The following is a 16,121-nucleotide window of genomic DNA, read 5'->3' on the forward strand; positions in this document are numbered from 1 at the left end:
ACACACACACACACACACACACACACACACACACACACACACACACAGGGGAGAAAGTCAGTGACTGTGTTTACATGGACATCAGTAATCAAATTATTTGACAAATTATTAGATGGTCGACTTTAACTGCAGTTTAGCACTTTTATTCAGGGATTTCATTCATGCAAGAACTGCTCTAAGCGTGTATTTTTCATGCAATGTTTGTTACCGCACAGCGAATGAGAGAAAAAAAAACCCTCTACATTTCCCGGAAACTTAGATGCACTCGTCAGGTAGCGTCAAAAAGCCGTGTGTGTTATTCCTGTCACAAAATGTGGTGAAAATCCTACACATCCCCAAGTTTGATTGTGGTGCTAACATGTTTACATTCGGTGTAATAGTTAGTTCGATACTAAGTAACTTTGCCATCTGAATAAACAAACAAAGACCACTGGTCGCTCACTTACCGAATCTGTAGAAACAGGCCATTCAACACCAACTAGAGCTGCATTTTTATTAAGGGGAGACGAGCAGCAAATCCGGATCTCACCATTTCCAGATGAGAAAAGCTTGCGGGTAAAAAAATGTTCCTTAGACACATAGTGTTGTCGAGCGTCGCGTGCATTGTGGTCCACACGTGAGTCCAGCTGCGCTCTCATAGAGGTAAAATGAAAGCGAAAATGAAAGTAAAAACCTTGCTCGAAATAACGCAAAAACAACCAATTTTCACTCTTTAGTGAAATATATGTATCCTAATAGTGTTTTTAGCAGTGTGGGACACATATATGACTGTCAACAGCTCAAAAAATGTGTTTGGTGTTTCGTGACCCTTTAAACATTCTCGAAGGGGGTGGGATTTGTCAGATAGTATAGAACATTTGATTGGTCAGAAGATTTGATGAGAAACTGAAGTATGAGGTGACGTAAGAATCGTTGATCAATTTAGGCAGAAGTGACAAACTGCAAGTTTTGTTTGTTTGTATCTGTTGTATATATTTTTTAAACACATTTTGTCACTTTTTCGGAGCACACTTGCTAATAGATATCCATAAAAGACTGAAACTATATATATTTTCTTTTTAATTTCACGCAACCTTAAGGTGATGTCCACATATTTTTTTTTAATCTTAATGTTTCTTTCTTCTGTTGAACACAAAATACAATATTTTAAAGAAAGCTGTTAATGTGAACGTGACCTAATTTGCATTTTGGGTGAACTCTCTTTAAATGCAATAGATAATGCTACAAATGTACTATAACAAGCAATAGCAGCTTGACAATCAATACTAGTCTGTTATAAATGTGAAGTGGGCTTGCCAAAGAGCTGGAGTGTCTCTTTTGCACCTCCTCATCCTGTTATCAGTGGTCAGCAGAGCATTTCGGAGGGCGTCCGGAACATCTGAATCCATGACAACACGCTTGGCAAATAGGTTGCTTAGCAACTAATCCAATGAGCGCAGAGCGGCCTATCAGCAGCAGCAGTGTTAGCCAATTAACAGATAGTTAGTCTGAAGACGCTCTTCTACACGCCATTCACTCCCTGATCTGAGACCAGCGAACGACGGTGATTTAAAATATGTCTGACTGATATACAATGACTTAAGTAAGCTATTTTATTATGCAAAAATCAGCCGCGTACCGACTAAATCCTGCATGTTAGCTTGCACTTTCTAGACTCATCAAATAGATGGAATGCATAATTGAGTTGAATATGAATGAGGAGGCTTATGTGGCATTTTTTATGGCAAGAAATGATTAGAACGGGAAAGACTGGGTTGTGTTCTAATATATATATATATATATATATATATATATATATATATATATATATATATATATAATGAGAATAATACATGGGTTCATGGCTTAACTGTCTGATAATGTATGTAAATATTGTTCAGAATTGCACTTTTTAAAATGATCAATAGAGGGCCCCCTTTCCTTACTGTATAGTCTAAAACAACACTGAATCATTTGAATCAGATGGATTAAGAAAATTAAACAGTAGAAATATATATTCTTTGAAATATTGTTCAAAGGTTTTGGGGGATTAAAAGAAATTGATAATTTCATTGATCAAGGATGCATTAAATCGATTAAAAGTGTCTGTGAAACAATTAAAAGACTTTTTGCAGGTTCTTAAAAATTATGAATTCACACTTCTACTATGTGTCTTAAAATTAAAGGACATAAATCAGAGTACAAATTATAAAATGCTTAAAGGCATTAAATGCTGCACATTCTATTAATTCACTATTTTTTTTTTACAATATATCTGAAAAAGTGAATAAATTAACTGTTTTTTCTGAGACACTAAACTGTAGTTATTAGATTTTGTTATTTATTTATTTTTTGCAAATGTTGTAATATTTATTTTGTTTTAAATAAGTTTTTAAATAAATTTTATTTTGCTTTCAAGGTAAGCTTATTTACACAGAAAAAGAATCTGAGAAAAAAACATTAGGTTTATACAGTTAGATGGGAAAGTAGAGTGTTACTTGTATAATCTAGTCCATTAGAGTCAAACCTTCAGTTTTTTTGTTGTTTTGTATTGTAAAACAATTTTTAAAAATATAAAAACTGGCACCAAATTTTATTTACAAACTTTAAAGCGTTGCTAATTCAAGTACCATGCTCTCTATGGATTTACTATTGGAGTACATCCCTTATCGGTCATTAAAAAAAAAAAAAGAAAAGTTTAATTTTATTTAATAATCCAAATAAAATTATTCTGTTCATCGAGGCAGCATTTATTAAATGTAAAAAATTTACAGGTTAATTTGTTAAATATTTATTTATTAAGCATTCATTTATTGCTTATTGTATGCAATTTCTAAGGAAATTATTACTCCAGTCATTATTGCTTGTATTACTATTACCATTAATAATAATATCAACAACAACAATTAATTAACTATAATTCATAACAATATTAACAACAAAAATTATAATTAAAATTAGAGTGATTTTTAATGGATCATGTGACCGATAACCTGACTTCTGAACGGTTATTTTATAGTGCAATAACATTTCACAATTTTACAATTTGTACTGTATTTTCAATTAAATAAATGCAGCCTTATTTTTTAAAACATTAAAAAATCGTACTGAACCCAAACTTTTGACGGGTAGTGTATACTGACCTGTTTCCATAAATAAATGTAACTGCACTGCAATAAAACTGTTTAAAACTTTCATAAGAATTGCTTTTTGAGCAGGTAATCAGCGTATTGTAATGATTTCTGACACTTAAGATAGGAGAAATGTTGCTGAAAATCCAGCTTTGCCATCAAACTAGTAGATGACTTTAAAAATGCATTTATGTATTGAAAATGCATTACTCAAAAGTACTGTTTTTAGTGTAGTTTTGATCACACTGATAGACCCTTAAAACAACAAAGAAACATGTACCATACTGTATTATTTTTAAATGGTTATTTAAGATCATATTTGAAATAACGTCTCGTGCACAAGCATGCGGACTCACGAATGTAGCCATGTCTAAACAGAAAGAGTGTGACTATGTTGGTCTGTGGACAAAATTACATTATACAAATATGCTGCACAAGGTCAGCTAAACAAACTTGCTCAAACTCTGCTGTGTGGGAACTCTTACACATTAAAGAGCTTGTTTAAAGGGGCTGTATGTTAGAATATATATGTGTTAACCATTTTTATTGTCTATGCGTGCTAATGTGTTTCTTGTAAAACTTTAAAATCAAGACATTCATTGATTTTGTAGGTTATCTGAAAAGCTGATTGATTTTTATTAATACCAATAGGATGTCATTGCATAATCCCAAGAGCAACTCTTTTCATTCTTTCACACATGAAACGAATGTGTATAACAGGGGTGGCCAAATATTTTCTTATGAAGGGCCAAAAACCCAACTTGATTTGGTTGTTAGCTGACGGTAAATAAACTATTACAAAATTGCCATAGGTAATTTCCTAACGTATTTTAAAATATTTTAAAATAAATAATAAAAACATTTCTTAAATCATATTAACTAATGCATTATTGTTATACATTTTATAATAACTAATTACTATAAAAACATGAACAATTCCATTTATAACACAATGGAGTGTAATGTATTCCTCACTGATGTCTTCTGTATTGTGCTCTATCCATCGAGCAGCAATATGTTCATTTTTATAAAATCTTATACACTACCTGGCAAAAGTCTTGTCATCAAACCCAGTGGCAAGAACAACAAATAATATCTTGACTTTTACTTGATCAATTGGAAAAGTGGCAGAAGATAGATTTTTCTGATGAATCATCTGTTGAACAGCATCCCAATCATCACAAATACTGCAGAAGACCTATTGAAACCCACATGGACCCAAGATTCTTACAGTCATCAGTCAAGTTTGGTGAAGGAAAAATCATGGTTTGGGCTTACATTTAGTATGGGGGTGTGCGAGAGATCTGCAGAGTGGATGGCAACATCAACAGCCTGAGGTATCAAAACATTTGTGCTGCCCATTACATTACAAAGCACAAGAAAGGGCAAATTCTTCAGCAGGATAGTGCTCCTCATACAGCCTCCACATCAAAGTTTCTGAAAGTAAAGAAGGTCAAGGTAAACCAGGATTGGCCAGCCCAGTCACCAGAATGAACATTATTGAGCATGTCTGGGGTAAGATGAGGGAGAAGACATTAAAGATTAATCCAAAGAATCTTGATGAACTCTGGGAATCCTGCAAGAACGCTTGCTTTGCTGTTTCAGATGACTTAAGTTATTTGAGTGTTTTCAGAGATGTATGGACGCTCATGGAAGTCATCCACCATATTCATTCCTTTTCCACTGGACCATAACTTTATTTCTGTTAAGTGACGAGACTTTTGTCTAAACAAAGTCAGACCTTACCGTCCTAATTAAATAATCAAATTAAGGCATTATCATATTTTATTTTGGTAAAATAAACATAATCTAGAGGCTTTTGCCTTTCATATAAGCCACTTCTGATATCAAACGTTTAACTAGAAGTTATAATTTTTTTTGTTCCTAAAACTTGGATAGGCGTTTGTCAGGTAGTGTACATTCAAAACATTTAATTAAAACGTTTCATTTGAGTTAGCTTTTTTTTTTTTTAGCTTAACTGTAAAATAAATAAAAGGTTATGTTAGATTAGAAATGGCAATCTCTATTAAAATCATTCTGTGCAGTCCATCCCCATCATTTTCCCTTTCTTCTTAGGTGGAAAGATGAGCCAAATCAAAGGTTACCATTGGCCAACTTTGGCCCGTAAATCATACTTTGGGCATCCTTTGTGTATGTTTAGGATGATGGCAAAACAGCTTTTCATTGAAGCTATTTTTGTATTAATCTCGAACCTGATGATTCCTTATTTATCTGACGAACCCTATTTAACACCCTAAGTTTCCAGTTTTCATTGGCTTGTATGTCCTAAAGACAATCAAAGCTACAGCCTTCTACACTTTATACTAAAATTTGACTGCTGTAACCTTCTGAATTTTGTTAATAGTCTTCTACAAATTTTTTTTTTTTTTTTTTTTTGTAAAAGACTATTCTACTTCAATGAAAAATCCTTCAACATTTAATCTCTTAAACAGTTTTTTAGAATTTCAAATAAAAAATAGACTCTTCAGTCTAGTTTACGCAAGTCAAAACAACATGCAGAGCAAATTAACACATAACTGTCTTCTTTCTGGAAGTCACATTCTTTCATTTGGCATTCCATTCCGTTTCTGCTATGACAGCTATGAAGGAAGATTGCTGTCCAAAAGGGCACAGTGTTTTTATCCAATTAAAAACTGGGACAAAATCCAGACATCCTGGCACCGTCATGGCAAAACTGCTTGCCCCTCCCCAAATTTACAAAAGCTTTACTTTTTCCTTTCCTTTCTAAATTTGACCAAACACATCCTCAAGTCAAAAGAGGAGACACACACAACACACATCAAAAAAAGAAGTTCAATCTGCATTTATTATTATATACGTCTTGTCTGTTCATCATTCAAAATATGACTTTGTAAAATAAAAAAGAAATGTAACTCTAAAATTTCAAAATAAAATCTATCATTCAAACTACACCCAAAGAGTATTTACACAATAGAATATATGCTATTTAAGTGTAATGGTTTCACTTCAAATTAATATACAGTCTTGGTAAAAAAAAAAAAAAAAAAAAGAGGTAGGGTTAACTGTTTCATTTCAGATGTCTGGAACAACCCTCAAAATGAGTCATTTCCATGATTGAACACTAAGATGATGACACAATAATCAATATACTCTGGAATTAAACCCACTGCATGTCTCATTTAGCACATATGACGGATACGTGAAGACATAAGGCAAAAAATGATTAATATGTGAGTCACTCATACTGTGTGAGAATGACAGCATGGGGAGGAATGAGTGTAATGGGCAATGAAAAGTGTTAAAAATGACAGGGGACAAAAAGGGAAAGTAAGCAAGGGTAACCGGCACTGAGGTCTGAGTGGTTTTTAAGGCACCATCAGCAGCTGTATGAAGACAGAACCTTGTCTAATGTATTCTGTGAATCTCAGATGGAGGACTAAACCCAAATAACACAATAACTGTTATTAAGAAAAGCAGTCTATGCAGCATTTACTCCATTACCAGAGTATGTTAGACCATTAGAATCCGTTTGTTGTCTTAGGTAAACCTCCAGAAGACGCATGTACAACAAAAAATATTACTCTTAAAGGTCACACTGTAAAAAGCTATCAGTTACTTTACTTAAAAGTAAAAGTGGGTAAAGCTGTTGCAACTTGGAACTGTTAAGTTGACTCAACTTAAAATGATTAGGTAAGTAAATATGTGCATAATTCTCAAAATGAAGGCAACAGGTTTACTTACTTTAAGAAAACTTTAAGTCAACTAATCACTTTTTACAGTGCAGGAAGCAGATTTTATTAATTAAAGACACAAAGCATGTGGCTAATCATCTCCAAGTCTACATCTAAACATTTGAAAAAACAACAAGAGAACTGAATAGCGTAAATATGTGTACCTGCTATCTAGCATTATGGGTACATTTAAAAACTATCAAATGGTAAACCCTAAAATTATTCACCAAAAGTGAAACGCATACTGATTTCTTAATCGATTTTTGCATTTTCACTGTATGTACTCCACATCAGAAACCAAGACTGTGAGAAAAACCGCTGGTACAGAAATCTAGACAAGATTATTACATCATTTTTATCAACATACCACCAGACAATGCTTTAAAGGGATAGTTCACCATGAATTTGAAACTGACCATTAATTTACTCACCTTAAGGTCATCTAAGGTGATTTATTTTTCCTTCAGTAAAACATTAAAGATGATTTTTTTTTATTGAACCAAGGTCATTGATGATTCATAAAATGTAAAATGCAAGCCAATGGTTACCAGAACTTTAAGAGACAAACAAACAAACAAACAAAACATACAGGCAAAACATAATAAACTCCAATGGTTCTTGATGAAATATTGAGGTTTTATGAATTGACTCGCTCTTAGGACCAACAACGTATTAAAGGAAACCATAATTAATGCTCAATAACTGTTCTTCAACCTCCTTATATACTCAGGTATTGGTTTAGTTTTGCCTATGTGTGCTTTTGTGACTCTTAAAGTGCTGGTATCTGCTAACTTGCATTATATAAATCACAAATAAGTGCCATTTTAGCTCTTGTCTTTATTGTTTTTACTGAAGAAAGGAATGAACATTTTTTGGAAGGCTTGAGAGTCATAGTTCGGTCATAATTAATCAAAAGTTGGTGTTTACATAATATTCTTGTGGGTAATGTTTATGTTTATTATGTTTATATGTATGTCCAAACACACATATCAAATAAGTGTATACTTGAGAAAATATTTATAGAGCATTTATATATAATACAAACTATTTATGAATATATGCATGTAAATTATTTAGTACTTTTCTCCATTTTCTGTATATGTGCATATTTTTTTTGTACATAGACATACGTAGTACACACACACGCACACAAATATAATGTATTTTTGGGTGAACTATTCCTTTAATAATATTACAACTGACTGAAAATGCAAATGCAAACCCTGTGGTCAATTTTCTCCTGCTGAAGCACCGACAAATATATTTGGCATCTTAAAAAGTAGAGAAAGTGAACTAATAAAAATATATGTATATATGGCAACCGATTAAAAATGTATGGGCTGCTTCGCAAGTCAGATGTGATATGTAAATGTGTACTGGAAGTACTGCCATAAGCGAGTGCAGATGGGCATCTGAGTGTTGCAGAGCGTGTGTGAGTGGTTGGTCTGTAGAGGGCAGTGTTCATAGAGAACCGTGTCTGTGCATACTGTATTTAGTGCACGCCATTCATTATGTGCTTTTGGTGGATGTCCAGAGTTGTGCCGTCCTCTCTGTTGTGCAGGGAAGGGCTCAAATCTTCTTCCCTAAGCTGAGCAGCTTTCCGGATCTCATCCAGAGTGTACTCCTGTAGGATGGTCCCGTTTTCAAACACAGTCACCAGCATGTCCTGTAAAGGAAGATGATCATTTAAATGAGGATCACAAACTGCTGGATATTATTTGTTTACTGGAAAGCTTTGGGACGGTAGATCAGCATTTTCTGAAATCTCTGACTAGACTGTTTGCTTAAAAGTGTAATTAATAACTTGTTATATTATTAAAGTTGTATTTTAATTACTTTTCTAAAAAGTCATTTAATTAACCAATGAGATATTTAACCACTTGACTCATCATTCATTAATTTTCTTTTCGGCTTAGTCCCTTTATTAATCTGGGTCGCTACAGTGGAATGAACTGCCAACTTATCCAGTGTATGTTTTACGAAGCGGATACCCTTCCAGCCGCAACCCATCACTGGGAAACATCCATACATTCTCATTCACACACATACACTTCTGACAATTTAGTTTAACCAATTCACCTATACCACATGTTTTTGGACTTTTGGGGGAAACCGGAGCACCCGGAGGAAACCCACACCAACACGGGGAGAACATGCAAACTCCACACAGAAATGCCAACAGGACAAGTCGGGACTCGAACCACCAACCTTATTGCTGTAATGCGACAGTGCTAACCACTGAGCCACAAGTGATACCAATCTGGCACCAACAACCTTGAAACAAAACTTAAATAATCCTTCTTCCCCATTCTGATGATTGGTTTGAATTCAAGCAGATTTTCTTGACCACATCTATACATGATTAAATAAAACCATATGATTGGCTAATTAGATATTTGCATCAACAAGCAATTGAAAAACTGTGCCTAATAGAGATGCTGGTAAAAGTATAAAAGATAATAAATCAGATTCCATTTAAATTCAATCCACTCAGAGAAAATGGCTTCTGCTTTGGAAAATACATTGAATGAATGCAGGGCTGGCGGATAAAACAATGACCATTATGCCAATATAATTAGCCCTCGATAAAAGGAAAACCATTAATGCAGGTTTGTTTAGGTCTCAATTTAGATTACATTTTAAGTTTTCTCAATTTAACTTAATCAGTTGTTTACCTGGTTGATGTGTTTGTCTTGTTCCAACAATAAAAGTGTTGTTTATATAAGTAACTAACTGTCTGGTTTCCACAAATTTCACTCAGAAGCAAAAATCAGTTTTAAAACTGAAATTTGACAATTACTGTAATCATTTTTTACAACGACAAAAAATGATTAACTGTGATCTTTTTTTTGTGCCATATCACCCAGCCCTAGTTAAATGTTTTTTGGTTTAATACAGTTGAAGGCATACATATTCATTCTTTTAAAAATATTCCCCAAGTGCTGTTTGACAAAAAAAATTTTCAACACATTTTTAAACCATTTAAAAAAACTAAATTTCAAGCAACTAATTCGTCTTTGCCATAGATCTTTGCAATTTGACTTGTTATTATGCAAGATACTAGTATATAGCTTAAAGTGTCATTTAAAGACTTAAAGGGCACCCATCATGCAAAATCAAGTTTGGCAGAAGTTTTGACAGAAATATTGTGTCAACAGTCATACTCCAATGATATAAACATTCATTTAAAATATTTCCTGACATAAAATAGGTTAAAGTTGGCAATTTTGTGGCCCACTGCAACGTTTTCCCTGCACACCGATATTGATTGACAGGCATGTATTACCATGTCTTTGTGGCAACGCATATAAACATATCCACAAGACAGGATTTGCAAAGAAACTGGGATTAAAAGTTCTTTTCCCACTCTGTGGTCTAACAGCACTGCAAGAAGCAGTAAGTGCTACACTTTGTACTTTTTATAGGATTTTAAACTTTATAGTTTTTAAGCTATGTAATTCACAACAGTTGGAATCCCCACATCTGCATTGTGTAAACAAATATCAGCGAGGACGCTTCAATCACACAACAGGAGTGCTGGTTTGTGGACGTTTAAACAGATTTAATTTGTATATGGGCCTTTATACAGAAGCATATTTACCCAATTGGTGGGCATCCTGTTAATTTATACTGCGAGTATATGGGCAAAAACATTGCACCTTTTAAACTTCTGTGTGTGTGTGTGTGTGTGTGTGTGTGTGTGTGTGTGTGTGTGTGTGTGTGTGTTTTGTGACATATCAGGGCACACATTTGTATAATGACATGGGTGTGACACAGGAATTACAAAAAGGAGGTGAAATATGAGCACATTGGTGACGTCCTTATTTCTCAAAAAGCTTATAAATCCCACAGAAAGAATTTAATCAGAGAGTAACTCTCAGACTGCACACAGTCTCCTGTGAAGGCTAGGTTTAGGGGTAGGGTAGGGTGAGGGCAATACAACATACGATTTGGACAGTATAAAATGAATAGAAACCTATGTAATGTACCCACTTTTCACAAAAACAAACGTGTGTGTGTGTGCCTCATTCATCTGACTGTGGTATTTGTGAATGTGGGTCTCCCTTTCATCCTGTCAGAGTTGCTTTCTGCATATTTGCTTTATCATGACATTTTCATTTAAAGACACATGCGCAAAACAGCTACAATTTCCTCTGACCCCAAAATTGACATTCAACAGGGTGATGGGTTTTTTGACCTGAAATGTTATAGACACATTCTGGAGACACAAAATACTTGTTTTACATCTTGATAAAAGGCCAAAATTGGAGCTCTTTACCTAGGCCAATTACTTTAAATTGGCAAGTCATTGGGCGAATATAGTTTTTTAAGGGGGTGAATAATATTAACCTTAATGATTTATTAAAAATATGTTTTGTAATTTTTTATTTATTTTTAAATAAATAAATATAAAATAATATAATATAAATAATAAAAAATAAATAAAAATCTGTGCATAATTTACAAGTACACAGCTGATCTAACCTCCTCTGGTTTGCCAGCTCCTCTTTCCACCGTCTCAATGAAGCCATCGGAGTTTCTTCTAAGAGAGAGACGACCACGCTTGGATCCTTTAGATGGGTCCGTCACTGGCTGCTTATAGACATCCATCTACACAAACAAAAGTCACTTCATTATAATACAAAATCAAGTACATCATGCTAAATAACGATTTTTGACTTCTATAAAATAAGAAGTCAATAATAAAAAACAACAACTTACGCCTTTGCCACAGGTCTCCACATAGCTGCACTTAAATGCGCAGTTAAGTGTGTCTCTGTTGATTTTCTGCAGGAGTGCGCTTCCACAACCGAAAAACACATTTTCAGCACTCCAACCCTCATCGCTCAGTTTCTGCAGAATCTACGCTAGCCGAAAAAGACAATTCAAGAGTTCACACTTAGATATTGCTTGACAGCTGTAAGCAGGTTTGGCATGCTGTCCCGGGAGAGAACCCTGAGCTCAGAGATAGTTGAGCCCAGGGCTCCCGCCAGGTCCATAGAGCATGTGAGGGGAGTACGAGATCAGGTGGTTCTCGAGAGCTCCCCTTTTTGTAAAGGAGAAAAGGAGGAGAAAGGGGTGGATGGGGGGTTTCTTCGGAGAACGAAGATAAGGGAGTAATGTCTAGCTAGGCTACTTATAGTGGGTTAGGATAGATCTGATTGGCTAACTAATGAGTGTAGATAGGTGGCCAGCTGCTGTCAATTATATCACGTGCTCCTCTCGAAATTAGTTTAAAAACTTCACTTAAAATACAAAGCATGATCAATACAGAATATAATCAATGAGTTACCTCTATATTATCAAACATTCAACGTAATAGCGTTTATAATCCGTCATAAATGAATTATGAACATTCGGCCACAGTAAAAATTGTCTGACAATTTGTGACAGTAATTAATAGGCAGTAGCTTGCTAGTTGAGTGAGTGTGTTCCAAAAGTCTGAGAACAGAGAGAAAATGCTGCTGTTTTGCATTTCTCTAAATTAACACATGTATCTTAATTACTCATTAAGCAATCTAATTTGCAGTTAATTTAAACAACAGTTTGCAACTTGTGTGATAATTGAAAAATTAACATGAATTTCAGCACATCTTATTTGTTTTGTCCTTTTGGTTTAATGGCAGGAGTGCTCAGTTTGTTTGTTTTTTGTGTAAAACTGGGATATTTTCCAAAAAGTATGACTGTAAGCTCACATCATCAATGTCACATCGTATTATTGATCAGAGATTTATAAACTTCACTAGAGATTTGTTATTCATTTTACATAGCAGAGTTTTTTTATGATGTCTGCTTATAAATCATTGATTTAAAAGGTTCCAATGAAATTAAAAATTAAATTTTTAGATGTTAGTTTCAGCCTGTTAGTTTTAGGGATGTTGGTGTGCTCCAAAACTGTGACAAAATTCGCATTTAGGAGATATAAAACCGATATAAGCACGTAAGCTTGCGGATTGTCACTTCCGTCTAAATGGGTCAATGGTTTTTACGCCACCTCATACTTCAGTTTCTCATCAAAGCTTGACCAATCAAATGCTCTCTAGTGTCTGACATGTCCCGCCCCCTTCTCATTTGCTTTTCATTTGATGCGCTTGAGCTCAACCACTCACACTGGTGATATAAACAATATAAGCTGTGATATAAACACTATTAGCTACTTTTTAAAAAGGGAGGGCCTACTCCCAACCCTCTATTCATTTTTCGATTGAGATTACATCAAACATTGAAAAAAAAGCTAATTTTAAAGCCCTTGAAAGCACTTCTTTAAGATTTGTTACTGTAAACCACACAGGATTAAATTTTAATTATACTGTTCAAAAGTCTGGGGTCAGTAAAACTTAAGTAATTAATAATTAATCAAAATACTGTCAACATACTAATATTGTTAAATAGTACAATAGTTACCTATTTTTAAAGTGCAATGTGCAACATAACTATCTGTGAATATGATATTAACAAAAAAGAATAAAAACTTAAAAATCTTATAAAAATAAAATGTTCTGAACTGCAAAAATCAGTTATTAGTTTTACCGATTCCAATTTTACTTTGCAACAAATGTACATATACTAATGTTAGACTGTAGGATGTGTGAGCATATTGTAGAAGCAAAACAAATTTAGGACTTCTATTGGATTCGAGTCAGGAGATTGGCTGGGCCATTCTACAGCTTTATATTCTTTTTCTGAAAGCAAGTTTCCTTGGCTGTGTTTTGGATCATTGTCTTACTGAAATGTCCACTCTGGTTTCATCTTCATCATCCTGCTTATGTAGATGTTGGACTGAAGCAGATAATATCCATTTACAGTGACGAAGGGCACAGGGTTGCTGAATAACTACTGAGAGATTTCAGCTGCAGTCTGGGCTTTCACTGCCTTTCTACACCTCCCTTTCTTCATGTGTTCAATGCTTTTTTCTGGTGTCATTTTATTTCATTACACATAACTTAATTTGTAAACTAATTAGATTTGTTTTCTTTTCATATATGGATTTCTTTGGTTGTTATCAACATCTGGTGAAAATTTCAAGTCGAATATTTATATATAAACCTGGTCAGTGGTCAAACCTACTGATCCCAAAGTTTTGAAGCCTAGTCAATGTCTTTTTTTCGTGATTTACTTTACCTCATTTATCGAGTTCAAATCAATTCCATCCCCCTGGATAATGCGCAGGTATGACGGAAGCACTTTGTAACCAACCGAGTTCAGAGAACATCCGAAACACTCCTCCAAAATCTTTATCACCTAAATGTGAGACAGAAAAGACATATTTCAGGACATATAAAAATTCAATAAAGGAAGTAATCAATTTTACCACCATTTCATTCATCAACTTAAACCAAGAAACAAACTAATCTTTAGACAATCTGAAAGCAAAAAAGAAAAAAAAAAAAAGAAAGAAAATCAATGTTTCCAGGCACAGCTCTCAATATAGCAGCAGATGCTATCTTAATCCTACAAGCCTACGTCACTCAAAATGCAGCTTGTCTGAATCTTTACTTCACCAAAAATAAAGTTCAGCCATTGAAACGGCTAGCATAAGGTCAGAAGTGAACACAAACTTAGTAGATGATACACAAACCTCTAAGAGGGTTTCAGCTGGATCCCCGGAGTCTGGGCGGATAATGAGGGCGGAATCTTCACTCCTCTCCATCACTCTCTCTTTCAGCTTGTCTCCCCAGATGTGCTTACAAGCCTTGAAAATATCATAACTGTCGCTAACCACTGCCACAGGTCCAGAGGGAAACTGGTCCAGCAGACACTCGAACGCGTCTTTTTCTCGACTCCGTCCCCACGAGATGATGGTACTACAGAGACAAAGAGAAACAAACTTTCTTCAAATCACCTGAAAGGCTAATACCTTGTGAAAAGCTAATGAAAAATGTGATTTAAAACACTGTTAGCACAATTTAACATGTTAGCATGTTTCTTGATTTATGATTTAACACATCACAAATAAGCGTAAGCTTAAATTATGCTATGATGCTATTAGCATGCTTTTAGCATGACTTAACGCAGCACTCACATGTTGTTAGCATGTTTCTAATATGATTTAACACACTAATAGCAAACTTTAACAATGCTACAACACCTTTAGCATGCTTTTAACATCATTTGATGCAGTGTTAGCTTGCTTCTAACATGATTTAATGCACTGACAGCAAACCTTAACAATGCTATAATGTTTTTAGCATAATTTGACATAATTGTTAATTGTTAACATAATATGATGCAGAACTAGCAAGTTTTTATCATGATTTAACACACTGATAGTAAGCTTTAACAATGCTACAATGCTGTTGGCATGGTTTTGATATGACTTTACTAATTGCTAACATGTTGTTAGCATGTTTAACGTATGACAGACTTTCTTCATATTATTTGATATGCTAGTATTTTTAGCCAGCATAAATCAGTAGTCATTTTTTTCCCACTTCCACAAAAAATGTACTGTAAGTGAGACAGTGTAGGAATGTTTTTATGTTAGTAACAAATTTAGGGTATAGTGTTCTTTAAACACTATAGATTGTTGTTGAGATCAAGTAGTTAAGATTGATTTTTTAATCTGTGCTAATATGCTTCTATCATCGTTTAACAAACTGTTAGCATGTTGTTCACATTTTTCAACATGGATTTTAATGTTGTCAGCATAGTTAAAAACAATGCTAACATGAATTTGTGCGCTGCTAACCTTTGCCAACATAATTTAACACACGGCTTGATTATAGCCACTTTTCCACTATGGTGCTGAATTGTTCTTTAAGCAGAACTGTTCCATTCCATGCCAAACCGGGCCAGAGAGAACGGATACGATTTCATTTTCCACTGTCGTGCTGTGACATAGCTTTTTGAAACATTACACAAAACGCATCAGTAGTTGCCTTGTTAACGCAATGTAAACGGCTCCCTTTGTTCAATTAAATTTATGTAATAGCCGAAACTAGTTTTTTTATGTTCATAAAAGCGAAAGCACTGTTATGCCGCTCTATCAAATAGAGGTGCTAAATATAGGTACATGTCAAAGCACCCTTTTTTTATTTAGAGGTCATATGTTCCGCGCCTCTGGCTAAATTTTATATGGAGAGAAAATGACCAAAATGTAACGTGATGATTGAAAATGATTAGAGGGGAAATAAATTAAATATTTAAAATCTTTGTACATAACAAGAAAATAAACAATAATAATGCAACAATAATAGTGCATTTGTATTATAGTGGCAGAAATATCATTTTTTGCAGGCCTTGTCAAAAGTGAGTGGGCATTTTCACTAAATAAAAATGTAATTTTTTTCATTTTTAA

The 16,121-nt window shown here is 34.2% G+C and overlaps 2 protein-coding genes across 3 annotated transcripts in view; one reads left to right on the forward strand and one right to left on the reverse strand.

The window, feature by feature from the left end:
* The window catches only part of LOC141376703 (uncharacterized), a 205,706-nt gene that overhangs the window by 28,167 nt on the left and 161,418 nt on the right, over positions 1–16,121 (forward strand). The window lies entirely within an intron of this gene.
* nampt2 (nicotinamide phosphoribosyltransferase 2) overlaps positions 5,920–16,121 on the reverse strand; it is a 46,953-nt gene continuing 36,751 nt past the window's right edge. The window contains exons 7-11 of one of the 2 annotated variants that reach the window (XM_073915508.1): positions 14,403–14,628; positions 13,946–14,065; positions 11,546–11,686; positions 11,289–11,434; positions 5,920–8,594 (exon numbers count right to left, since the gene is read on the reverse strand). In XM_073915508.1, coding sequence (XP_073771609.1) covers positions 8,546–8,594; positions 11,289–11,434; positions 11,546–11,686; positions 13,946–14,065; positions 14,403–14,628 — 682 coding nt within the window. In that variant the 3' untranslated portion in view covers positions 5,920–8,545. 2 annotated transcript variants of the gene reach the window in all.

The sequence above is a fragment of the Danio rerio genome, chromosome 11, assembly GCF_049306965.1.
Source record: "Danio rerio strain Tuebingen ecotype United States chromosome 11, GRCz12tu, whole genome shotgun sequence".
Classification (NCBI taxonomy): domain Eukaryota; kingdom Metazoa; phylum Chordata; class Actinopteri; order Cypriniformes; family Danionidae; genus Danio; species Danio rerio.